This window comes from Taudactylus pleione, unplaced genomic scaffold, assembly GCF_031769625.1.
Source record: "Taudactylus pleione unplaced genomic scaffold, aTauple2 ptg000008l, whole genome shotgun sequence".
Taxonomy (NCBI): Eukaryota; Metazoa; Chordata; class Amphibia; order Anura; family Myobatrachidae; genus Taudactylus; species Taudactylus pleione.
Window position 1 is genome coordinate 2,837,844 of NW_028284411.1, and position 27,230 is coordinate 2,865,073.

The 27,230-nt window shown below is 50.8% G+C and overlaps 1 protein-coding gene across 3 annotated transcripts; it reads right to left on the reverse strand.

Annotated features, from left to right (window-relative positions):
- Window positions 1-591: 591 nt before the first annotated feature.
- On the reverse strand, window positions 592-26,422 carry SMNDC1 (survival motor neuron domain containing 1). 3 transcript variants are annotated; one of them, XM_088464762.1, is made up of 6 exons: window positions 26,313-26,422; window positions 8,518-8,637; window positions 6,867-7,009; window positions 5,746-5,907; window positions 5,271-5,424; window positions 592-836 (listed from the first exon to the last, which is right to left on the reverse strand). In XM_088464762.1, the coding sequence occupies exons 2-6, from the start codon at window positions 8,635-8,637 to the stop codon at window positions 699-701; spliced, it is 717 nt and encodes a 238-aa protein (XP_088320888.1). In that variant the 5' UTR covers window positions 26,313-26,422; the 3' UTR covers window positions 592-698. The 3 variants fall into 3 exon arrangements, with proteins under 3 accessions (XP_088320888.1, XP_088320897.1, XP_088320905.1); XM_088464771.1 differs by having other exon boundaries at window positions 26,328-26,421; XM_088464779.1 differs by lacking the exon at window positions 26,313-26,422 and adding an exon at window positions 26,145-26,231.
- Between the last annotated feature and the right edge of the window lie 808 nt (window positions 26,423-27,230).

The window sequence follows — 27,230 nt, forward strand, 5'->3', positions numbered from 1 at the left end:
TTTGCTACTATCCCGTTTTAAAGGACAACAGTGTTATTTTTGCAATGTACTTCTAGACCAAAAAAACAAAAACAAAAAACTTTCTATGAGATAAAAGACCAAGCATCTATGACTCTACATAACAGAGTCCACCAAACTGGCTGAATTTTATTTAACCCCCTCCCCAAAAAACTCTCAGACCTCGGCTGCATCTTCGCAGCGCAACGGTTCTGTAAAAGTCGGCAAGTGCCCCACCTGCTCCTGATCACATAGAGCTAAAGGCATCCTCAGACTACTTACATCGGGATTGTCACTGAGACAATGCGGACACCGGACGAATATTGGTTCCGTCCACTAAACGGATACCTCTTCGCTAGGAATATTAAATGCATGAGGTTTGAGGTTCCATGCGCCTCAGATGTGTTACTATGTCCTAAACCATGAATAGGATGCTTTCTGATCAGTATGGAGGGCTCCACTACATGCATATGATGTATACGCGTTAAACGCTCCCTTATACAGCCTCAAACTATATAGAGGGCTCTGCGTGGGGGTGGAAGTAACGCAAAACCTGACTTCTAGTTTCCAAAATCCTTGCGCTTCCAAACCAAATAAATGATCGCTGAGCCCAGTTTATTCCTCATAGGACAACAAATAATTTAGTTTTAGAAAAATAGAACAATAAAAAGGTCAGTGTCGGGCTGGGGGTCTGGCGCGCGTTACTGCGGCATCAGGTGCCGCACGTTGTATTTGGAAGTGTCTTGGTACTGTGTCATCGGTTTGTCAGCAATGCCGCAGGTGCCCACTCCGACCTTTCCGGTGACGCTTTCGGGGGAAGCGAAAATGCTTCTCTTCACCTAAATATAAAAACAAAAAGAAAAACCATCAGAATATAAGATGAATACAGAAATGAACTTGTATTTAGTGCAGAGCTCCCCTACAATGGCTCTGTGGGGAGAATTAAAGGGGGCGTTCTTCCTATTGGACATGGCAGCAATTAGCTCGGAAGCAGCATGTAAGGCTTTTGAGTAACACAACCCCCTCCCCTCCAACTTTCTTCACAGGAGCGTCGTAGCGCTACGGTAAGTTCTTCGTTCTCTGAAGGCTTGAAGCGTGTCACTGCGCACAGAGATCATGTGACAGGGATCTAGGAGCACTATAGGTGGACTCAAGCAAAAAACTTACAACAAAAAGCGTCTTGTGAATGCGGTGGCATCATGTTGTGCGCTACCGGGACGGTTGTCATGTGTGCCGCGGTGTCAGATAAGTGTACTGCGGGCCAGGCAGCACTGCCGCTGAGCTCTTCTGGGAGGCTCAGGCACGCCCAGGCCATGACCTGTGTAGACGCAGCGGCGTGACATTACAGGTCACACACGCCCTACCAGTCAGCCCTCCCTCCTGCCCACCTGGATGCTGCTGACAGCTCTGCACTGTGTGCACCCAACACCCAAGCCGATGAGGAACAGGTAGGGCCAGAAAAATTTACATTTATTTTTTATGTGGGAGCAACGTGGTTTTTTTTCCCTTTTGGCGGCCAGCCAATGCTTTTTTGTATCTTTGGGGGCCAATGTATGCGTGTTTTATTCCTGTGGGGGCCAATGTATGCGAGTTTTATTCCTGTGGGGGCCAATGTATGCGAGTTTTATTCCTGTGGGGGCCAATGTATATGAGTTTTATTCCTGTGGGGGCCAATGTATATGAGTTTTATTCCTGTGGGGGCCAATGTATATGTGTTTTATTCCTGTGGGGGCCAATGTATATGTGTTTTATTCCTGTGGGGGCCAATGTATATGAGTTTTATTCCTGTGGGGGCCAATGTATATGAGTTTTATTCCTGTGGGGGCCAATGTATGCGTGTTTTATTCCTGTGGAGGCCAATGTATGCGTGTTTTATTCCTGTGGGGGCCAATGTATGCGTGTTTTATTCCTGTGGGGGCCAATGTATGCGTGTTTTATTCCTGTGGGGGCCAACGTATGCGCGTTTTATTCCTGTGGGGGCCATTGTATGCGTTTCATTCCTATGGAGGCCAATGTAGTGTGTTTTATTCCTGTGGAGGCCAATGTAGTGTGTTTTATTCCTGTGGAGGCCAATGTAGTGTGTTTTATTCCTGTGGAGGCCAATGTATGCGTTTCATTCCTATGGAGGCCAATGTATGTGTGTTTTATTCCTGTGGAGGCCAATGTAGTGTGTTTTATTCCTGTGGAGGCCAATGTATATGAGTTTTATTCCTGTGAAGGCCAATGTATATGAGTTTTATTCCTGTGGAGGCCAATGTAGTGTGTTTTATTCCTGTGGAGGCCAATGTATGCATTTCATTCCTATGGAGGCCAATGTAGTGTGTTTTATTCCTGTGGAGGCCAATGTAGTGTGTTTTATTCCTGTGGGGCCCAATGTATGTGTTTTATTCCTGTGGAGGTCAATGTATATAAGTTTTATTCCTGTGGAGGCCAATGTATGAGTTTTATTCCTGTGGAGGCCAATGTATGCGTGTTATTCCTGTGGAGGCCAATGTAGTGTGTTTTATTCCTGTGGAGGCCAATGTATGTGTGTTATTCCTGTGCGGGCCAATGTATATGTGTCTTTTTATGTGGGAGCCATTATGTATGTTTTCTTCTAGGTTGCGCACGCCTCATCGCCGCATAGTGCGCCTTGACAGACTTTACAATCTTGCATAGTGTGCCTCCAGTTGAAAATCACTGTACTACATAAATATCAGAAGACTCAGAATAACAAAAAAATGCACTCCCTGACAATTCAACATAAAGAAACCCCTAGAACAACAGTCCGGTGTCATGGGCGTCCCCAGGGCTAGTCATTACAATATAATAACTTATTACATACACTGCAGCAGCTGGATAAGTTGATACGGTGTTAGAATGTAATCACCATACATGGTTTCACGTCGCAAACATGGCTACTCTTGGCATGTAGCGAATTATACATTATAAAGGGACAGTAACATGTTGCTAACAGTCTAATAATCAGCATTTTAATTACCCTGTCTACATTACCTTCTACAAAGCACTTACATCCCTGCAGACACTTAATGCCAAACAGGCCATAAGGCAGAGAACTGCTCAGAAACTGAAACCATTCCGACCCAACCCGCAGACTACAACACACACTGCATTTACTGGGTGCTGCTTATCGCATGTATGATATATACTAGCTGATGTACTCTGTTTCACCCAGATAGATCTTAGATATTTACTGTTTCCATCTCACCATTTCAGTAACACATTAATCCTTCACCTCTATAGCAATACATCACTGCTATAGTAAAACATTACCATCCATCACCTGTGTACTAACACATTTCACTCCCTCACCACTGTAGTAACACATTATCCTTGCCCACCTCTGTAGTAACACCTCACCCCTCCCTCGTCCGTGTTGTAACACATTTGACATTCCTCTCCCTCACCTGTGTAGAAATACAATCCCTCCCTCACACATGTAGTTACACATTCCCCTCCCTCACTTCCATAGTAACATAGTACTCCTGCAGTAACCCATTCTTCCCCTCCACTTTGTAGTAGTAACATTTCCCTCCCTCGCCCCATAGTAACATTTGCCATTCTCCGACCCCACCTGTGTAGTAACACATTCACCTCCCTCACCTCTATAGTAACACCTTCCCCTCCATCACTTACATAGTAACAAATTCCCCTCCATCAGCTCTATAGTAACACATTCCCCTCTCACTGCTGTTTTAACACATTTTCCTCTCACCTATGTAGTAACACAGTCCTTCGCTCACACTTGTACTAACACAATCCCCTCCCTCACCTCTGTAGTAACACATCCTCATCCCTCACTGTTCAAATAGGGGAGACACACCAACTGCCAGTGATGGTTGGCAAGACTTGGGGTTTCAGTTGGTGTTTGAATATTAAACAGTACTGCAGCCACCATGAGACAGTCAGGCAGGACATTGCACTGGGGGGGGGGGGGGGGAACATTTAAGCCCTCTGCACCCCCTTACGAGTCTAACTTTGAAAAAACCCTTCTTAGTGGTTACCTATGTCATGGAAGGCGTATACTCCCCAATTTTCATGTTTCTAGGTCCAGGGGTTTGGGCTGGGCGTTGATGAGTCAGTCACTCAGGACAATTGATTTTATATATAAAAGATAAAAAAGTAACGGGGATGTTCACAAGGAAAAGTACCTTTTATACATGACAACTCAGATTTTCCATGTATATGGGGAAGTGTTCTCCCCAGGCTGTTTTCTACGGGAGCATCGCCCGGCAGAAACAGCCTGCCGCCCAGCACTTTTACCCGCTGACCCCCACTGGCCTCTGAAGTGACCGGAGGCTAAAGAAGCCTCCGATCGCTTTAGAGGCCAGCGTTCCCAGTGATGCACTGTGCGGAAGATGTCACCCGCGACATGAGGAGCCTGCCCCGCGTGCCTGCTGGATCTAATTAGATCCAGTCAGCGCGAGGCAGCGGGTGTGTTCAGCCAGTAAAGGTAAGTGCTGGGCTGGGGCCAGGACCAGTCTGGGGGCACCGCATAAGGGACACTATTAAACCTGGGGGCACTGCATAAGGGGCCAGTCTGGGGGCACTACATAAGGGACCAGTCTGGGGGCAATGCATAAGGGCAAAGTTAAACTACAGGGGGCAATGCATAAAGGGGAAAACTACAGGGGGCACTGTATAATGGGCACTTTTGACAGAGCCAGTGGGAGAGAAGCCTGAGAACTGTCGGGCTGGATTGGTAAGGGAGATACCCCTTTTCCCGGCGCGCGCATAATTGCGAAGGCCCGGGTACTTTTGGATGCCACCCGGCTGGAAAAAATTTCTGGGGAGAACACTGTGGGGGATACGGAGTTACAGAGTAAACATGTAACTGACCCTGCAATAACTCAGGGATAAGACAGCTCTGGAATCATCGTTAAAGTAGAGTTGAGCGGTTTGGTTTTGGTTCGGGTCTTCCCGCTAATTTCGGATCTCAGAACGAGACAAAACTACATCATTTACAGACATCTGTGCTGAGGTTGTTCCCTCATTCTGAGATCTGAAACTGGCCCAAGACCTAACCACTCATCTCCAGACTAATGCCGACAGTTACAATGCTTTAAATATCATTACCAGTGTCGGCATTGTGGAGTCTACAAAATACTGTTGACATGACGACTGTAGACGGACTTAAGATTGTCAAACGAACTGCTTTCTGTATTAGGCAGGGACGCTAAGATTGGGGGCCACATTGAAAGAAACAAAACAGCAAGATGGTGACATGGGAGCCCCCTCTATGATGGGCACAGGATGAAGAGGAGAGAGTGTACCTGTCCCTTCTTGTTTTTAGAATAAGCCTTGTTATTAAATTGCTGCCATTTTGATTTCTGGTCTTCGCGCTCCTGCTCCAATTCCTTTATTCTCTGCGCTTTTTTCAACGCCTTCTTCTTCTTGTACTCCCTCTGCTGAGCAATCATTTCTTTCCTGAAACAAAGCATCCGATTATTTTCCCGATTCGCCGCACTGCCGCCCGGGGAGTAAGACCACCTTTCACGGGCTCTTGCGCACCCCAAAAATACATCTAAATACGTCAGAAGCCACAAACTCTCTTTAATGATCCCAAATACCCCAAAGGAGACGGTAATGAGAACAAGGAACCAAGTCAGCAGCCACACATGCAGGAAAGATTTGCGCAGAAGGCAGCACCCAATGAAAAACTTATTTTTATCAAAGACCGACTCCCCCAGATTTAGTGACAGACAGAACGAACATCTTCGGGGTTTGTGGGTTGGGAGAGATACTCACTTAGACATGGGAAGGCTGCTGCTGTCCTCCTTGGCTTTCCGTCCCTCCTCTAACGGCTTCAGGTTCAGCAGCGATATGACTTCTGCGTTTCCATAACCCAAGAAGGTGATGGCCGCTGTCCCGTTCTCCTCGTCTATCTCTTCGATCTCGGCCTCATACCACCTGTAAAGAGATTGTGACTGTAAGCATGTGAGTAAAGGTTTGGAACAATACGGGACTCAGCATACAGTGCAATCAGTCTGCTACAAAACCAGTGCAAGGGCCCCAAAGCGGGTGCTCAGTCATCATTCATGGTGATAAAAGCCACTGCTACAATGCTCCTTCCTCCCTGTCTACCCCACCTGTGTCACCCGTCTGTCTGTCTGCCCCTCCCCATTAGAATGTAAGCTACCCTTTTGTGCTTCTCCTTACTTATACTCCTATTTACTCCTCACTCGGGCACCTAACACTCGGTTGTTTACGCCTTGTTGCTTATTTGAATGTTATGATGGCTACTGCAGCAACGTATATAAACCATGTCCCTGTCCTGCACTGTATTGTACTGTAAGTCACTGGCTTCTTGTTCACTTGTTTATGCGCTGTGTACCGACAAATAAACAATAATATTAATAATATCATAACCCCATCACGTCTCAATGACCAGACCAATTTTTATAGAACATCTACATCCGTTTCCCCAGTACATTCCATACTGGGGGGGACTTAGGGTTAGGCACCCCCCCGGAGGACTTAGGTTTAGGCAGCGGGGAAGGGGGTGGTTAGGGTTAGGCACTTAGAGGGGGGATTAGAGTTAGGCACTTGGGGGGGAAGTTAGGGTTAGGCATCCCTAAGGAGGGTTAGGGTCAGGGGGGTTAGGTTAGGTGATACTTACCTATCCACGATCGGGATTTCCAGCGCTGTCGGGCTTCCGCTGCGTTGCACTCTGCTCCTGTCGGGCTGCCGCTGACAGGAATCGAACCGCCGGCCATGCGGCCGGTGGTATTTCATACCCATTCCCCTCCTACAGCTGGCTGTGACCGCATCTCATAGCGCAGAATTAGCGGCAACTCACCCCCTCCCCTCTTACCGTCTGACAGAACCGTGTCATAGGAAATGTAAAGAGGTTGCTGCTTTCCACTTACTGTCCATCGTCATTCCAAACAGACATACACCTCTCCCCCACTTTCCAGGAATGGCTGCCAGCAGCAAAGGAGACGTCATCGGAACTGTCGGGAGCTTCGGAAGGTTGTGACGACAGAAGGTCTTTAGTTAATTCGATGACTTCCTGAAAATGAAGGACATGGGTCACTAGTAAATATTTTAGATAAGACTTACGGTCAGACAGTGCAGAGCTACCCTGACGTTACACCGCGCCTCCCCACACGCTACCTAATGGCTATATAGACTCACCACTAGAGACACTTCCATCACCTTCAAAGGCCAGCTGTAATGTGATCAGCCTGCCCCATCCACTGCATAGCATTGCCAATGGCTACGCCTTCATACAAACTAGCATGAAGAGATTTATGCTGTTTTTTCTATACCGACCTAGTTGGGAAAAGTGAGCCGGCCATAGAGAGGGGACTCAAAGGGCTAAAGATGGTGAGAGAGGTAATTTGTAATGCAGTCTATTTCAGAGTCTATACATAGCAAATGGTTAAATATAGGATATTATGGCCATATCCAATTAGCCACGGTAAATTACCGCAGCTAATTAGCTCACCCGGGGCTATCCAATTAGTCTCGAAGTCGGCCTGACGACGGCACTTATCAGGGTTTTTTTTCGAGACTTGAGGTGTCCCGATAAATAATCCACGATAAGTACCGTTTTTTCGGCCCAAAAAAGGCGAGAACACATAGGGCCGCGAGCTTATCGCGGCTCCTATGTGTTAACGGGCGAACTAGCCTATTATTTCGCCCGAATTAAAAGGATAGGGAGAAAAAAATATCAGCGAAAATCGGGGATTATCGGCAAAAAAAAAAAAAAATCACTGGTTTTCACCGATTGCGGGAATCAATTAGCGCCTGAACAGTGTTCGGGGCTAATTGGATATGACCCTATGATTAATTATATGTTGACACAAAGGGGGAAATGTAAGCAGCGCTGATACCGCTTCTCCCCGATGTATGATCAAGGGTTGCGTGGTAAATGCATAGCGCCTCTGTCATTAGCGGCGCTATCTACACGATAGCAGCGCTGATAGCCTGGGCCGTGTATGAAAGGTCAGATCACCTGACCGTTCCTGCCGCTGACAGACAAAAACAATAGCAGTCAGTAACCTGGGACAGGATCAAAGCTGCTGACAGTGGAAACAAGGCTAGTGTAGAGGGATGAGCAAGAGGACGGAGGGCCCTGCCAGTAAGAGCTAACATTATAAGCACAGTGGGATATATTTTCAAGAAACACCCGGTGTCTACCCTGCACATATAAGGGGTAATTCAATGCAACCCAATCATCGCCTATTATCTATATCTATCTAACTACCCAAATCAGTATAGGGATGGCAGAAGCCGAAGATCTGGTGCTGCTGTAGACAGTGAGGACATGAGGGTATAAGTGAGGTAAGGAAAAGCACATGAGGTCCCTGCTCGTGAGAGCTTACAGTCTAAAGGACTGAGCTGTGTTTGGTGGCACATCGCTAAGAAATGAATTGCCCCCTTCAAACCCCAATACAAACACTAAAATTGAGCCATTAAGCAGAAACATTGAGAGACATCCACCCTCAACCAGAACTGGAGACACCTTGGCATGGTATGTACTGTGCCCCGGAGCACGTGCCCAGCGACACTCACCTGCAAATCTTTTTTCAGCTTCAGCAAGTCCTCGTTCTCCCCATTGGCGGTGAGGGCTGACTCCACCTGTTGGAGTTGGGCTTTGTAGCCAGCCAGCTGCTTTGCTAGCTCTTCAGCCATCTGCACAAACAAGCAGCAGTGAAAGGAGCGAGGTTTAGTGACAGCTTTACACAGGTCTCCAGGCAAACCTACATAAGGGATAGTAAGCCCTACTGTCATTATCACTGCCAAGAGCCGGGATAGATGGTGCAGGAGCTGGACTGACGCTCTCATGGAGGCACTATTTCTTCAATACTGATTCTGGAAATATGGGGATTTTGCAAGTGACTTGGACAAGGTGAACCCCCCACCATAGGAAAGGTCTTGCCTCCTCATTTATTTTCACTATGTGTAGGTGTGTTTAGGTCTCATTATAACCGTGATTATCCATCTCCTCTGACTAGTAATACTGCAAAACCTCACAGGAGGCGGAACAGAAATCTGTATGAGACAAAACATATAATGAGGAGTATGCCAAGCACTAATGATACAGGAGGCTGAGACACTCGCTCTGCATGGCGTGGGCTTATAGGACTATTTACAGGGAGACAATGCTGGGGGAGACAGGGGTATAGAGAGACACTCTCTCTGCATGGCGTGGGCTTATAGGACTATTTACAGGGACACAATGCTGGGGGAGACAGGGGTATACAGAGACACTCTCTCTGCATGGCGTGGGCTTATAGGACTATTTACAGGGACACAGTGCTGGGGGAGACAGGGGTATACAGAGACACTCTCTCTGCATGGCGTGGGCTTATAGGACTATTTACAGGGACACAGTGCTGGGGGAGACAGGGGTATACAGAGACACTCTCTCTGCATGGCGTGGGCTTATAGGACTATTTACAGGGACACAGTGCTGGGGGAGACAGGGGTATACAGAGACACTCTCTCTGCATGGCGTGGGCTTATAGGACTATTTACAGGGAGACAGTGCTGGGGGAGACAGGGGTATACAGAGACACTCTCTCTGCATGGCGTGGGCTTATAGGACTATTTACAGGGACACAATGCTGGGGGAGACAGGGGTATACAGAGACACTCTCTCTGCATGGCGTGGGCTTATAGGACTATTTACAGGGAGACAATGCTGGGGGAGACAGGGGTAAACAGAGACACTCACTCTGCATGGCCTGGGCTTATAGGACTATTTACAGGGACACAATGCTGGGGGAGACAGGGGTATACAGAGACTCTCTCTCTGCATGGCGTGGGCTTATAGGACTATTTACAGGGACACAATGCTGGGGGAGACAGGGGTATACAGAGACACTCTCTCTGCATGGCGTGGGCTTATAGGACTATTTACAGGAAGACAGTGCTGGGGGAGACAGGGGTATACAGAGACACTCTCTCTGCATGGCCTGGGCTTATAGGACTATTTACAGGGACACAATGCTGGGGGAGACAGGGGTATACAGAGACACTCTCTCTGCATGGCCTGGGCTTATAGGACTATTTACAGGGACACAATGCTGGGGGAGACAGGGGTATACAGAGACACTCTCTCTGCATGGCCTGGGCTTATAGGACTATTTACAGGGACACAATGCTGGGGGAGACAGGGGTATACAGAGACACTCACTCTGCATGGCCTGGGCTTATAGGACTATTTACAGGGACACAATGCTGGGGGAGACAGGGGTATACAGAGACACTCTCTCTGCATGGCCTGGGCTTATAGGACTATTTACAGGGACACAATGCTGGGGGAGACAGGGGTATACAGAGACACTCTCTCTGCATGGCCTGGGCTTATAGGACTATTTACAGGGAGACAATGCTGGGGGAGACAGGGGTATACAGAGACACTCTCTGCATGGCCTGGGCTTATAGGACTATTTACAGGGACACAATGCTGGGGGAGACAGGGGTATACAGAGACACTCTCTCTGCATGGCCTGGGCTTATAGGACTATTTACAGGGACACAATGCTGGGGGAGACAGGGGTATACAGAGACACTCTCTCTGCATGGCCTGGGCTTATAGGACTATTTACAGGGACACAATGCTGGGGGAGACAGGGGTATACAGAGACACTCTCTCTGCATGGCCTGGGCTTATAGGACTATTTACAGGGAGACAATGCTGGGGGAGACAGGGGTATACAGAGACACTCTCTCTGCATGGCCTGGGCTTATAGGACTATTTACAGGGAGACAATGCTGGGGGAGACAGGGGTATACAGAGACACTCTCTGCATGGCCTGGGCTTATAGGACTATTTACAGGGACACAATGCTGGGGGAGACAGGGGTATACAGAGACACTCTCTGCATGGCCTGGGCTTATAGGACTATTTACAGGGACACAATGCTGGGGGAGACAGGGGTATACAGAGACACTCTCTCTGCATGGCGTGGGCTTATAGGACTATTTACAGGGAGACAGTGCTGGGGGAGACAGGGGTATACAGAGACACTCACTCTGCATGGCCTGGGCTTATAGGACTATTTACAGGGACACAATGCTGGGGGAGACAGGGGTATACAGAGACACTCTCTCTGCATGGCGTGGGCTTATAGGACTATTTACAGGGACACAGTGCTGGGGGAGACAGGGGTATACAGAGACACTCTCTCTGCATGGCCTGGGCTTATAGGACTATTTACAGGGACACAATGCTGGGGGAGACAGGGGTATACAGAGACACTCTCTCTGCATGGCCTGGGTTTATAGGACTATTTACAGGGACACAATGCTGGGGGAGACAGGGGTATACAGAGACACTCTCTCTGCATGGCCTGGGCTTATAGGACTATTTACAGGGACACAATGCTGGGGGAGACAGGGGTATACAGAGACACTCTCTCTGCATGGCCTGGGCTTATAGGACTATTTACAGGGACACAATGCTGGGGGAGACAGGGGTATACAGAGACACTCTCTCTGCATGGCGTGGGCTTATAGGACTATTTACAGGGAGACAATGCAGGGGAGACAGGGGTATACAGAGACACTCACTCTGCATGGCCTGGGCTTATAGGACTATTTACAGGGAGACAATGCTGGGGGGAGACAGGGGTATACAGAGACACTCTCTCTGCATGGCCTGGGCTTATAGGACTATTTACAGGGAGACAATGCTGGGGGAGACAGGGGTATACAGAGACACTCACTCTGCATGGCGTGGGCTTATAGGACTATTTACAGGGACACAATGCTGGGGGAGACAGGGGTATACAGAGACACTCACTCTGCATGGCGTGGGCTTATAGGACTATTTACAGGGACACAATGCTGGGGGAGACAGGGGTATACAGAGACACTCTCTCTGCATGGCGTGGGCTTATAGGACTATTTACAGGGACACAATGCTGGGGGAGACAGGGGTATACAGAGACACTCTCTCTGCATAGCCTGGGCTTATAGGACTATTTACAGGGACACAATGCTGGGGGAGACAGGGGTATACAGAGACACTCTCTCTGCATGGCCTGGGCTTATAGGACTATTTACAGGGACACAATGCTGGGGGAGACAGGGGTATACAGAGACACTCACTCTGCATGGCGTGGGCTTATAGGACTATTTACAGGGACACAATGCTGGGGGAGACAGGGGTATACAGAGACACTCTCTCTGCATGGCCTGGGCTTATAGGACTATTTACAGGGAGACAATGCTGGGGGAGACAGGGGTATACAGAGACACTCTCTGCATGGCCTGGGCTTATAGGACTATTTACAGGGACACAATGCTGGGGGAGACAGGGGTATACAGAGACACTCTCTGCATGGCCTGGGCTTATAGGACTATTTACAGGGACACAGTGCTGGGGGAGACAGGGGTATACAGAGACACTCTCTCTGCATGGCGTGGGCTTATAGGACTATTTACAGGGAGACAGTGCTGGGGGAGACAGGGGTATACAGAGACACTCTCTCTGCATGGCGTGGGCTTATAGGACTATTTACAGGGAGACAGTGCTGGGGGAGACAGGGGTATACAGAGACACTCTCTCTGCATGGCGTGGGCTTATAGGACTATTTACAGGGACACAATGCTGGGGGAGACAGGGGTATACAGAGACACTCTCTCTGCATGGCGTGGGCTTATAGGACTATTTACAGGGAGACAATGCTGGGGGAGACAGGGGTATACAGAGACACTCACTCTGCATGGCCTGGGCTTATAGGACTATTTACAGGGACACAATGCTGGGGGAGACAGGGGTATACAGAGACTCTCTCTCTGCATGGCGTGGGCTTATAGGACTATTTACAGGGACACAATGCTGGGGGAGACAGGGGTATACAGAGACACTCTCTCTGCATGGCGTGGGCTTATAGGACTATTTACAGGGACACAATGCTGGGGGAGACAGGGGTATACAGAGACACTCTCTCTGCATGGCGTGGGCTTATAGGACTATTTACAGGGACACAATGCTGGGGGAGACAGGGGTATACAGAGACACTCTCCCTGCATGGCCTGGGCTTATAGGACTATTTACAGGGACACAGTGCTGGGGGAGACAGGGGTATACAGAGACACTCTCTCTGCATGGCGTGGGCTTATAGGACTATTTACAGGGACACAGTGCTGGGGGAGACAGGGGTATACAGAGACACTCTCTCTGCATGGCGTGGGCTTATAGGACTATTTACAGGGAGACAATGCTGGGGGAGACAGGGGTATACAGAGACACTCTCTCTGCATGGCCTGGGCTTATAGGACTATTTACAGGGAGACAATGCTGGGGGAGACAGGGGTATACAGAGACACTCTCTCTGCATGGCCTGGGCTTATAGGACTATTTACAGGGACACAGTGCTGGGGGAGACAGGGGTATACAGAGACACTCTCTCTGCATGGCCTGGGCTTATAGGACTATTTACAGGGAGACAGTGCTGGGGGAGACAGGGGTATACAGAGACACTCTCTCTGCATGGCCTGGGCTTATAGGACTATTTACAGGGAGACAATGCTGGGGGAGACAGGGGTATACAGAGACACTCTCTCTGCATGGCCTGGGCTTATAGGACTATTTACAGGGAGACAATGCTGGGGGAGACAGGGGTATACAGAGACACTCTCTCTGCATGGCCTGGGCTTATAGGACTATTTACAGGGACACAATGCTGGGGGAGACAGGGGTATACAGAGACACTCTCTCTGCATGGCCTGGGCTTATAGGACTATTTACAGGGACACAATGCTGGGGGAGACAGGGGTATACAGAGACACTCTCTCTGCATGGCGTGGGCTTATAGGACTATTTACAGGGACACAATGCTGGGGGAGACAGGGGTATACAGAGACACTCACTCTGCATGGCGTGGGCTTATAGGACTATTTACAGGGACACAATGCTGGGGGAGACAGGGGTATACAGAGACACTCACTCTGCATGGCGTGGGCTTATAGGACTATTTACAGGGACACAGTGCTGGGGGAGACAGGGGTATACAGAGACTCTCTCTCTGCATGGCGTGGGCTTATAGGACTATTTACAGGGAGACAGTGCTGGGGGAGACAGGGGTATACAGAGACACTCTCTGCATGGCCTGGGCTTATAGGACTATTTACAGGGACACAATGCTGGGGAGACAGGGGTATACAGAGACACTCTCTCTGCATGGCGTGGGCTTATAGGACTATTTACAGGGACACAATGCTGGGGGAGACAGGGGTATACAGAGACACTCACTCTGCATGGCCTGGGCTTATAGGACTATTTACAGGGACACAATGCTGGGGGAGACAGGGGTATACAGAGACACTCTCTCTGCATGGCCTGGGCTTATAGGACTATTTACAGGGACACAATGCTGGGGGAGACAGGGGTATACAGAGACACTCTCTCTGCATGGCCTGGGCTTATAGGACTATTTACAGGGACACAATGCTGGGGGAGACAGGGGTATACAGAGACACTCTCTCTGCATGGCCTGGGCTTATAGGACTATTTACAGGGACACAATGCTGGGGGAGACAGGGGTATACAGAGACACTCTCTCTGCATGGCCTGGGCTTATAGGACTATTTACAGGGACACAATGCTGGGGGAGACAGGGGTATACAGAGACACTCTCTCTGCATGGCCTGGGTTTATAGGACTATTTACAGGGACACAATGCTGGGGGAGACAGGGGTATACAGAGACACTCTCTCTGCATGGCCTGGGCTTATAGGACTATTTACAGGGACACAATGCTGGGGGAGACAGGGGTATACAGAGACACTCTCTCTGCATGGCCTGGGCTTATAGGACTATTTACAGGGACACAATGCTGGGGGAGACAGGGGTATACAGAGACACTCTCTCTGCATGGCGTGGGCTTATAGGACTATTTACAGGGAGACAATGCTGGGGGAGACAGGGGTATACAGAGACACTCACTCTGCATGGCCTGGGCTTATAGGACTATTTACAGGGAGACAATGCTGGGGGAGACAGGGGTATACAGAGACACTCTCTCTGCATGGCCTGGGCTTATAGGACTATTTACAGGGACACAATGCTGGGGGAGACAGGGGTATACAGAGACACTCTCTCTGCATGGCCTGGGCTTATAGGACTATTTACAGGGACACAATGCTGGGGGAGACAGGTGTATACAGAGACACTCACTCTGCATGGCGTGGGCTTATAGGACTATTTACAGGGACACAGTGCTGGGGGAGACAGGGGTATACAGAGACACTCTCTCTGCATGGCCTGGGCTTATAGGACTATTTACAGGGACACAATGCTGGGGGAGACAGGGGTATACAGAGACACTCTCTCTGCATGGCGTGGGCTTATAGGACTATTTACAGGGACACAGTGCTGGGGGAGACAGGGGTATACAGAGACACTCTCTCTGCATGGCCTGGGCTTATAGGACTATTTACAGGGACACAATGCTGGGGGAGACAGGGGTATACAGAGACACTCTCTCTGCATGGCGTGGGCTTATAGGACTATTTACAGGGACACAGTGCTGGGGGAGACAGGGGTATACAGAGACACTCTCTCTGCATGGCGTGGGCTTATAGGACTATTTACAGGGACACAGTGCTGGGGGAGACAGGGGTATACAGAGACACTCTCTCTGCATGGCCTGGGCTTATAGGACTATTTACAGGGACACAATGCTGGGGGAGACAGGGGTATACAGAGACACTCACTCTGCATGGCCTGGGCTTATAGGACTATTTACAGGGACACAATGCTGGGGGAGACAGGGGTATACAGAGACACTCTCTCTGCATGGCGTGGGCTTATAGGACTATTTACAGGAAGACAGTGCTGGGGGAGACAGGGGTATACAGAGACACTCACTCTGCATGGCCTGGGCTTATAGGACTATTTACAGGGAGACAATGCTGGGGGAGACAGGGGTATACAGAGACACTCTCTCTGCATGGCGTGGGCTTATAGGACTATTTACAGGAAGACAGTGCTGGGGGAGACAGGGGTATACAGAGACACTCTCTCTGCATGGCGTGGGCTTATAGGACTATTTACAGGAAGACAGTGCTGGGGGAGACAGGGGTATACAGAGACACTCACTCTGCATGGCCTGGGCTTATAGGACTATTTACAGGGACACAATGCTGGGGGAGACAGGGGTATACAGAGACACTCTCTCTGCATGGCCTGGGCTTATAGGACTATTTACAGGAAGACAGTGCTGGGGGAGACAGGGGTATACAGAGACACTCTCTCTGCATGGCGTGGGCTTATAGGACTATTTACAGGAAGACAATGCTGGGGGAGACAGGGGTATACAGAGACACTCACTCTGCATGGCCTGGGCTTATAGGACTATTTACAGAGACACAATGCTGGGGGAGACAGGGGTATACAGAGACACTCTCTCTGCATGGCGTGGGCTTATAGGACTATTTACAGGGAGACAATGCTGGGGGAGACAGGGGTATACAGAGACACTCACTCTGCATGGCCTGGGCTTATAGGACTATTTACAGGGACACAATGCTGGGGGAGACAGGGGTATACAGAGACACTCTCTCTGCATGGCGTGGGCTTATAGGACTATTTACAGGAAGACAGTGCTGGGGGAGACAGGGGTATACAGAGACACTCACTCTGCATGGCCTGGGCTTATAGGACTATTTACAGGGACACAATGCTGGGGGAGACAGGGGTATACAGAGACACTCTCTCTGCATGGCCTGGGCTTATAGGACTATTTACAGGAAGACAGTGCTGGGGGAGACAGGGGTATACAGAGACACTCTCTCTGCATGGCGTGGGCTTATAGGACTATTTACAGGAAGACAATGCTGGGGGAGACAGGGGTATACAGAGACACTCACTCTGCATGGCCTGGGCTTATAGGACTATTTACAGAGACACAATGCTGGGGGAGACAGGGGTATACAGAGACACTCTCTCTGCATGGCGTGGGCTTATAGGACTATTTACAGGGAGACAATGCTGGGGGAGACAGGGGTATACAGAGACACTCTCTCTGCATGGCCTGGGCTTATAGGACTATTTACAGGGACACAATGCTGGGGGAGACAGGGGTATACAGAGACACTCTCTCTGCATGGCCTGGGCTTATAGGACTATTTACAGAGACACAATGCTGGGGGAGACAGGGGTATACAGAGACACTCACTCTGCATGGCCTGGGCTTATAGGACTATTTACAGAGACACAATGCTGGGGGAGACAGGGGTATACAGAGACACTCTCTCTGCATGGCGTGGGCTTATAGGACTATTTACAGGGAGACAATGCTGGGGGAGACAGGGGTATACAGAGACACTCTCTCTGCATGGCCTGGGCTTATAGGACTATTTACAGGGACACAATGCTGGGGGAGACAGGGGTATACAGAGACACTCTCTCTGCATGGCCTGGGCTTATAGGACTATTTACAGGGACACAATGCTGGGGGAGACAGGGGTATACAGAGACACTCTTCTGCATGGCCTGGGCTTATAGGACTATTTACAGGGACACAATGCTGGGGGAGACAGGGGTATACAGAGACACTCTCTCTGCATGGCCTGGGTTTATAGGACTATTTACAGGGACACAATGCTGGGGGAGACAGGGGTATACAGAGACACTCTCTCTGCATGGCCTGGGCTTATAGGACTATTTACAGGGACACAATGCTGGGGGAGACAGGGGTATACAGAGACACTCTCTCTGCATGGCCTGGGCTTATAGGACTATTTACAGGGACACAATGCTGGGGGAGACAGGGGTATACAGAGACACTCTCTCTGCATGGCCTGGGCTTATAGGACTATTTACAGGGACACAATGCTGGGGGAGACAGGGGTATACAGAGACACTCTCTCTGCATGGCCTGGGCTTATAGGACTATTTACAGGGAGACAATGCTGGGGGAGACAGGGGTATACAGAGACACTCTCTCTGCATGGCCTGGGCTTATAGGACTATTTACAGGGAGACAATGCTGGGGGAGACAGGGGTATACAGAGACACTCTCTCTGCATGGCCTGGGCTTATAGGACTATTTACAGGGAGACAATGCTGGGGGAGACAGGGGTATACAGAGACACTCTCTCTGCATGGCCTGGGCTTATAGGACTATTTACAGGGACACAATGCTGGGGGAGACAGGGGTATACAGAGACACTCTCTCTGCATGGCGTGGGCTTATAGGACTATTTACAGGGACACAATGCTGGGGGAGACAGGGGTATACAGAGACACTCTCTCTGCATGGCCTGGGCTTATAGGACTATTTACAGGGAGACAATGCTGGGGGAGACAGGGGTATACAGAGACACTCTCTCTGCATGGCGTGGGCTTATAGGACTATTTACAGGGACACAATGCTGGGGGAGACAGGGGTATACAGAGACACTCACTCTGCATGGCGTGGGCTTATAGGACTATTTACAGGGACACAATGCTGGGGGAGACAGGGGTATACAGACACACTCACTCTGCATGGCGTGGGCTTATAGGACTATTTACAGGGACACAATGCTGGGGGAGACAGGGGTATACAGAGACACTCTCTCTGCATGGCGTGGGCTTATAGGACTATTTACAGGGAGACAATGCTGGGGGAGACAGGGGTATACAGAGACACTCACTCTGCATGGCCTGGGCTTATAGGACTATTTACAGGGACACAATGCTGGGGGAGACAGGGGTATACAGAGACACTCTCTCTGCATGGCGTGGGCTTATAGGACTATTTACAGGGAGACAATGCTGGGGGAGACAGGGGTATACAGAGAGACTCTCTCTGCATGGCGTGGGCTTATAGGACTATTTACAGGGACACAATGCTGGGGGAGACAGGGGTATACAGAGAGACTCTCTGCATGGCCTGGGCTTATAGGACTATTTACAGGGACACAATGCTGGGGTAGACAGGGGTATACAGAGACACTCTCTCTGCATGGCCTGGGCTTATAGGACTATTTACAGGGACACAATGCTGGGGGAGACAGGGGTATACAGAGACACTCACTCTCCATGGCGTGGGCTTATAGGACTATTTACAGGGACACAATGCTGGGGGAGACAGGGGTATACAGAGAGACTCTCTGCATGGCCTGGGCTTATAGGACTATTTACAGGGACACAATGCTGGGGTAGACAGGGGTATACAGAGACACTCTCTCTGCATGGCCTGGGCTTATAGGACTATTTACAGGGACACAATGCTGGGGGAGACAGGGGTATACAGAGACACTCACTCTCCATGGCGTGGGCTTATAGGACTATTTACAGGGACACAATGCTGGGGGAGACAGGGGTATACAGACACACTCACTCTGCATGGCGTGGGCTTATAGGACTATTTACAGGGACACAATGCTGGGGGAGACAGGGGTATACAGACACTCACTCTGCATGGCGTGGGCTTATAGGACTATTTACAGGGACACAATGCTGGGGGAGACAGGGGTATACAGACACACTCACTCTGCATGGCGTGGGCTTATAGGACTATTTACAGGGACACAATGCTGGGGGAGACAGGGGTATACAGACACACTCACTCTGCATGGCGTGGGCTTATAGGACTATTTACAGGGACACAATGCTGGGGGAGACAGGGGTATACAGAGACACTCACTCTGCATGGCCTGGGCTTATAGGACTATTTACAGGGACACAATGCTGGGGGAGACAGGGGTATACAGAGACACTCTCTGCATGGCCTGGGCTTATAGGACTATTTACAGGGACACAATGCTGGGGGAGACAGGGGTATACAGAGACACTCTCTCTGCATGGCCTGGGCTTATAGGACTATTTACAGGGACACAATGCTGGGGGAGACAGGGGTATACAGAGACACTCTCTCTGCATGGCGTGGGCTTAAAGGACTATTTACAGGGACACAATGCTGGGGGAGACAGGGGTATACAGAGACACTCACTCTGCATGGCCTGGGCTTATAGGACTATTTACAGGGACACAATGCTGGGGGAGACAGGGGTATACAGAGACACTCTCTCTGCATGGCCTGGGCTTATAGGACTATTTACAGGGACACAATGCTGGGGGAGACAGGGGTATACAGAGACACTCTCTCTGCATGGCCTGGGCTTATAGGACTATTTACAGGGACACAATGCTGGGGGAGACAGGGGTATACAGAGACACTCTCTCTGCATGGCGTGGGCTTAAAGGACTATTTACAGGGACACAATGCTGGGGGAGACAGGGGTATACAGAGACACTCACTCTGCATGGCCTGGGCTTATAGGACTATTTACAGGGACACAATGCTGGGGGAGACAGGGGTATACAGAGACACTCTCTCTGCATGGCCTGGGCTTATAGGACTATTTACAGGGACACAATGCTGGGGGAGACAGGGGTATACAGAGAGACTCTCTCTGCATGGCCTGGGCTTATAGGACTATTTACAGGGACACAATGCTGGGGGAGACAGGGGTATACAGAGACACTCTCTCTGCATGGCCTGGGCTTATAGGACTATTTACAGGGACACAATGCTGGGGGAGACAGGGGTATACAGAGACACTCTCTCTGCATGGCGTGGGCTTAAAGGACTATTTACAGGGACACAATGCTGGGGGAGACAGGGGTATACAGAGACACTCTCTCTGCATGGCCTGGGCTTATAGGACTATTTACAGGGACACAATGCTGGGGGAGACAGGGGTATACAGAGACACTCTCTCTGCATGGCGTGGGCTTATAGGACTATTTACAGGGACACAGTGCTGGGGGAGACAGGGGTATACAGAGACACTCTCTCTGCATGGCGTGGGCTTATAGGACTATTTACAGGGACACAGTGCTGGGGGAGACAGGGGTATACAGAGACACTCTCTCTGCATGGCCTGGGCTTATAGGACTATTTACAGGGACACAATGCTGGGGGAGACAGGGGTATACAGAGACACTCACTCTGCATGGCCTGGGCTTATAGGACTATTTACAGGGACACAATGCTGGGGGAGACAGGGGTATACAGAGACACTCTCTCTGCATGGCGTGGGCTTATAGGACTATTTACAGGAAGACAGTGCTGGGGGAGACAGGGGTATACAGAGACACTCACTCTGCATGGCCTGGGCTTATAGGACTATTTACAGGGAGACAATGCTGGGGGAGACAGGGGTATACAGAGACACTCTCTCTGCATGGCGTGGGCTTATAGGACTATTTACAGGAAGACAGTGCTGGGGGAGACAGGGGTATACAGAGACACTCTCTCTGCATGGCGTGGGCTTATAGGACTATTTACAGGAAGACAGTGCTGGGGGAGACAGGGGTATACAGAGACACTCACTCTGCATGGCCTGGGCTTATAGGACTATTTACAGGGACACAATGCTGGGGGAGACAGGGGTATACAGAGACACTCTCTCTGCATGGCCTGGGCTTATAGGACTATTTACAGGAAGACAGTGCTGGGGGAGACAGGGGTATACAGAGACACTCTCTCTGCATGGCGTGGGCTTATAGGACTATTTACAGGAAGACAATGCTGGGGGAGACAGGGGTATACAGAGACACTCACTCTGCATGGCCTGGGCTTATAGGACTATTTACAGAGACACAATGCTGGGGGAGACAGGGGTATACAGAGACACTCTCTCTGCATGGCGTGGGCTTATAGGACTATTTACAGGGAGACAATGCTGGGGGAGACAGGGGTATACAGAGACACTCACTCTGCATGGCCTGGGCTTATAGGACTATTTACAGGGACACAATGCTGGGGGAGACAGGGGTATACAGAGACACTCTCTCTGCATGGCGTGGGCTTATAGGACTATTTACAGGAAGACAGTGCTGGGGGAGACAGGGGTATACAGAGACACTCACTCTGCATGGCCTGGGCTTATAGGACTATTTACAGGGACACAATGCTGGGGGAGACAGGGGTATACAGAGACACTCTCTCTGCATGGCCTGGGCTTATAGGACTATTTACAGGAAGACAGTGCTGGGGGAGACAGGGGTATACAGAGACACTCTCTCTGCATGGCGTGGGCTTATAGGACTATTTACAGGAAGACAATGCTGGGGGAGACAGGGGTATACAGAGACACTCACTCTGCATGGCCTGGGCTTATAGGACTATTTACAGAGACACAATGCTGGGGGAGACAGGGGTATACAGAGACACTCTCTCTGCATGGCGTGGGCTTATAGGACTATTTACAGGGAGACAATGCTGGGGGAGACAGGGGTATACAGAGACACTCTCTCTGCATGGCCTGGGCTTATAGGACTATTTACAGGGACACAATGCTGGGGGAGACAGGGGTATACAGAGACACTCTCTCTGCATGGCCTGGGCTTATAGGACTATTTACAGAGACACAATGCTGGGGGAGACAGGGGTATACAGAGACACTCACTCTGCATGGCCTGGGCTTATAGGACTATTTACAGAGACACAATGCTGGGGGAGACAGGGGTATACAGAGACACTCTCTCTGCATGGCGTGGGCTTATAGGACTATTTACAGGGAGACAATGCTGGGGGAGACAGGGGTATACAGAGACACTCTCTCTGCATGGCCTGGGCTTATAGGACTATTTACAGGGACACAATGCTGGGGGAGACAGGGGTATACAGAGACACTCTCTCTGCATGGCCTGGGCTTATAGGACTATTTACAGGGACACAATGCTGGGGGAGACAGGGGTATACAGAGACACTCTTCTGCATGGCCTGGGCTTATAGGACTATTTACAGGGACACAATGCTGGGGGAGACAGGGGTATACAGAGACACTCTCTCTGCATGGCCTGGGTTTATAGGACTATTTACAGGGACACAATGCTGGGGGAGACAGGGGTATACAGAGACACTCTCTCTGCATGGCCTGGGCTTATAGGACTATTTACAGGGACACAATGCTGGGGGAGACAGGGGTATACAGAGACACTCTCTCTGCATGGCCTGGGCTTATAGGACTATTTACAGGGACACAATGCTGGGGGAGACAGGGGTATACAGAGACACTCTCTCTGCATGGCCTGGGCTTATAGGACTATTTACAGGGACACAATGCTGGGGGAGACAGGGGTATACAGAGACACTCTCTCTGCATGGCCTGGGCTTATAGGACTATTTACAGGGAGACAATGCTGGGGGAGACAGGGGTATACAGAGACACTCTCTCTGCATGGCCTGGGCTTATAGGACTATTTACAGGGAGACAATGCTGGGGGAGACAGGGGTATACAGAGACACTCTCTCTGCATGGCCTGGGCTTATAGGACTATTTACAGGGAGACAATGCTGGGGGAGACAGGGGTATACAGAGACACTCTCTCTGCATGGCCTGGGCTTATAGGACTATTTACAGGGACACAATGCTGGGGGAGACAGGGGTATACAGAGACACTCTCTCTGCATGGCGTGGGCTTATAGGACTATTTACAGGGACACAATGCTGGGGGAGACAGGGGTATACAGAGACACTCTCTCTGCATGGCCTGGGCTTATAGGACTATTTACAGGGAGACAATGCTGGGGGAGACAGGGGTATACAGAGACACTCTCTCTGCATGGCGTGGGCTTATAGGACTATTTACAGGGACACAATGCTGGGGGAGACAGGGGTATACAGAGACACTCACTCTGCATGGCGTGGGCTTATAGGACTATTTACAGGGACACAATGCTGGGGGAGACAGGGGTATACAGACACACTCACTCTGCATGGCGTGGGCTTATAGGACTATTTACAGGGACACAATGCTGGGGGAGACAGGGGTATACAGAGACACTCTCTCTGCATGGCGTGGGCTTATAGGACTATTTACAGGGAGACAATGCTGGGGGAGACAGGGGTATACAGAGACACTCACTCTGCATGGCCTGGGCTTATAGGACTATTTACAGGGACACAATGCTGGGGGAGACAGGGGTATACAGAGACACTCTCTCTGCATGGCGTGGGCTTATAGGACTATTTACAGGGAGACAATGCTGGGGGAGACAGGGGTATACAGAGAGACTCTCTCTGCATGGCGTGGGCTTATAGGACTATTTACAGGGACACAATGCTGGGGGAGACAGGGGTATACAGAGAGACTCTCTGCATGGCCTGGGCTTATAGGACTATTTACAGGGACACAATGCTGGGGTAGACAGGGGTATACAGAGACACTCTCTCTGCATGGCCTGGGCTTATAGGACTATTTACAGGGACACAATGCTGGGGGAGACAGGGGTATACAGAGACACTCACTCTCCATGGCGTGGGCTTATAGGACTATTTACAGGGACACAATGCTGGGGGAGACAGGGGTATACAGAGAGACTCTCTGCATGGCCTGGGCTTATAGGACTATTTACAGGGACACAATGCTGGGGTAGACAGGGGTATACAGAGACACTCTCTCTGCATGGCCTGGGCTTATAGGACTATTTACAGGGACACAATGCTGGGGGAGACAGGGGTATACAGAGACACTCACTCTCCATGGCGTGGGCTTATAGGACTATTTACAGGGACACAATGCTGGGGGAGACAGGGGTATACAGACACACTCACTCTGCATGGCGTGGGCTTATAGGACTATTTACAGGGACACAATGCTGGGGGAGACAGGGGTATACAGACACTCACTCTGCATGGCGTGGGCTTATAGGACTATTTACAGGGACACAATGCTGGGGGAGACAGGGGTATACAGACACACTCACTCTGCATGGCGTGGGCTTATAGGACTATTTACAGGGACACAATGCTGGGGGAGACAGGGGTATACAGACACACTCACTCTGCATGGCGTGGGCTTATAGGACTATTTACAGGGACACAATGCTGGGGGAGACAGGGGTATACAGAGACACTCACTCTGCATGGCCTGGGCTTATAGGACTATTTACAGGGACACAATGCTGGGGGAGACAGGGGTATACAGAGACACTCTCTGCATGGCCTGGGCTTATAGGACTATTTACAGGGACACAATGCTGGGGGAGACAGGGGTATACAGAGACACTCTCTCTGCATGGCCTGGGCTTATAGGACTATTTACAGGGACACAATGCTGGGGGAGACAGGGGTATACAGAGACACTCTCTCTGCATGGCGTGGGCTTAAAGGACTATTTACAGGGACACAATGCTGGGGGAGACAGGGGTATACAGAGACACTCACTCTGCATGGCCTGGGCTTATAGGACTATTTACAGGGACACAATGCTGGGGGAGACAGGGGTATACAGAGACACTCTCTCTGCATGGCCTGGGCTTATAGGACTATTTACAGGGACACAATGCTGGGGGAGACAGGGGTATACAGAGACACTCTCTCTGCATGGCCTGGGCTTATAGGACTATTTACAGGGACACAATGCTGGGGGAGACAGGGGTATACAGAGACACTCTCTCTGCATGGCGTGGGCTTAAAGGACTATTTACAGGGACACAATGCTGGGGGAGACAGGGGTATACAGAGACACTCACTCTGCATGGCCTGGGCTTATAGGACTATTTACAGGGACACAATGCTGGGGGAGACAGGGGTATACAGAGACACTCTCTCTGCATGGCCTGGGCTTATAGGACTATTTACAGGGACACAATGCTGGGGGAGACAGGGGTATACAGAGAGACTCTCTCTGCATGGCCTGGGCTTATAGGACTATTTACAGGGACACAATGCTGGGGGAGACAGGGGTATACAGAGACACTCTCTCTGCATGGCCTGGGCTTATAGGACTATTTACAGGGACACAATGCTGGGGGAGACAGGGGTATACAGAGACACTCTCTCTGCATGGCGTGGGCTTAAAGGACTATTTACAGGGACACAATGCTGGGGGAGACAGGGGTATACAGAGACACTCTCTCTGCATGGCCTGGGCTTATAGGACTATTTACAGGGACACAATGCTGGGGGAGACAGGGGTATACAGAGACACTCTCTCTGCATGGCCTGGGCTTATAGGACTATTTACAGGGACACAGTGCTGGGGGAGACAGGGGTATACAGAGACACTCTCTCTGCATGGCGAGGGTTACACTGAGGGGAATACAGTTATACAGAGGGGCACATTATATGGGGGGGATATAGGGTTATACAGAGGGGCACCCTGTGGATATTGGGAATGACGCCTGATAAGCAGGGGAAACCTTTGGGGAAGCAAGGACCGGGAAACCAATCGCCCTCACCGGTGCTCGGGACGCGATTACGGCCTACTCCGGAAACCAGGCCTCATGTCGCGCTCCGGCCTCTCACCTCCCCTCAAGGCTCCACCTGCACCGTCCTACTCCCCCCCCCCTCCCCCGTGACCGGTGCCGGGAGGTGCCCGGGGACCGCCCCGCTCCCGCCGCACTCACCGTCCCCGCACTCACAGCAGCCTCTCTCTCCCCGCGCGGTCCCGGCAGCGGCGGCGGCCTCCTCACGCGAGACTTCTTCCTCCTGCTCCCGCGAGACCCGGGGGCGTGGCTTCGGAGGCAGCGTCGCGCCGATGTCACGGGTGTGGTTGTCATGGTGACTGTGTAGCGGTGTGTCACTCATCCCATCTGCCTGGGGGCCTGAGTCAGCCGGGATCGTAGTCGCTGATACGCGGCATTCGGCGAGGGGCGCGTGTGCGATCGCAGTGACTACGCAGACCCATCGCAGAGCGATTGACAGGAAGTGCCGTTTGTGGGTGGTCGGGTGAACGCAGGCGTGCATACATTATCTACGGTGATGGACAGTCCCGTTTTTCTGGGACTGTCCCACCCCCGGGTCGCAGTGTCCCGCGGTGTGGGGGGGTGGGGTGGGGGGCGTTGGGGAAGCCACACACCGCACATGCGCCTATGGCATCTATACTTGTGCAGGCAGAGTCTCTGGTGGGCAGGCCCCCAGAGTTACGCTACAGAGACGACGCCCATCTGCACTAAGCCACACCCTCTCGGCGAAAGACCCCCCCCCCCCCACCCTCCACCTCTTTTTGGCAGTGCGCGCCGAATGTCCCTCTTCCAAATCCTACAACGTTACCGATGGTTTCACTGTCTTGCTAAGGATTACGGACGCGTGTAAGGTAAAGGGGGCGTCCTCATGTTGTGCTGCGGCGGCACAGCGATCACAGTGGATTAGCGTATCATGGCAATGAGACTGCGTGCGTAATCGCTATTGCATTCACAGTTGCGACCGGTAGTGAATCAGGCCCATTGTACACAGGACCGGTGCTAGGCTGTGCTGCACCCAGCGCCGTCCTGTGTTGCCGCCCCTTCCCACCTCCGCTCCCTCCCCCTGAGCTTAAATATAGA

Excerpts from the sequence above, each read along its gene's own strand:
- SMNDC1 (XM_088464762.1), bottom strand. The coding sequence starts at position 8,637 with ATGGCTGAAGAGCTAGCAAAGCAGCTGGCTGGCTACAAAGCCCAACTC. Across the intron at positions 7,010-8,517 it reads AGCTGAAAAAAGATTTGCAG|GAAGTCATCGAATTAACTAA; the intron begins GTGAGTGTCGCT and ends CTTCATTTTCAG. Across the intron at positions 837-5,270 it reads CTAAAAACAAGAAGGGACAG|GTGAAGAGAAGCATTTTCGC; the intron begins GTACACTCTCTC and ends TTTTATATTTAG.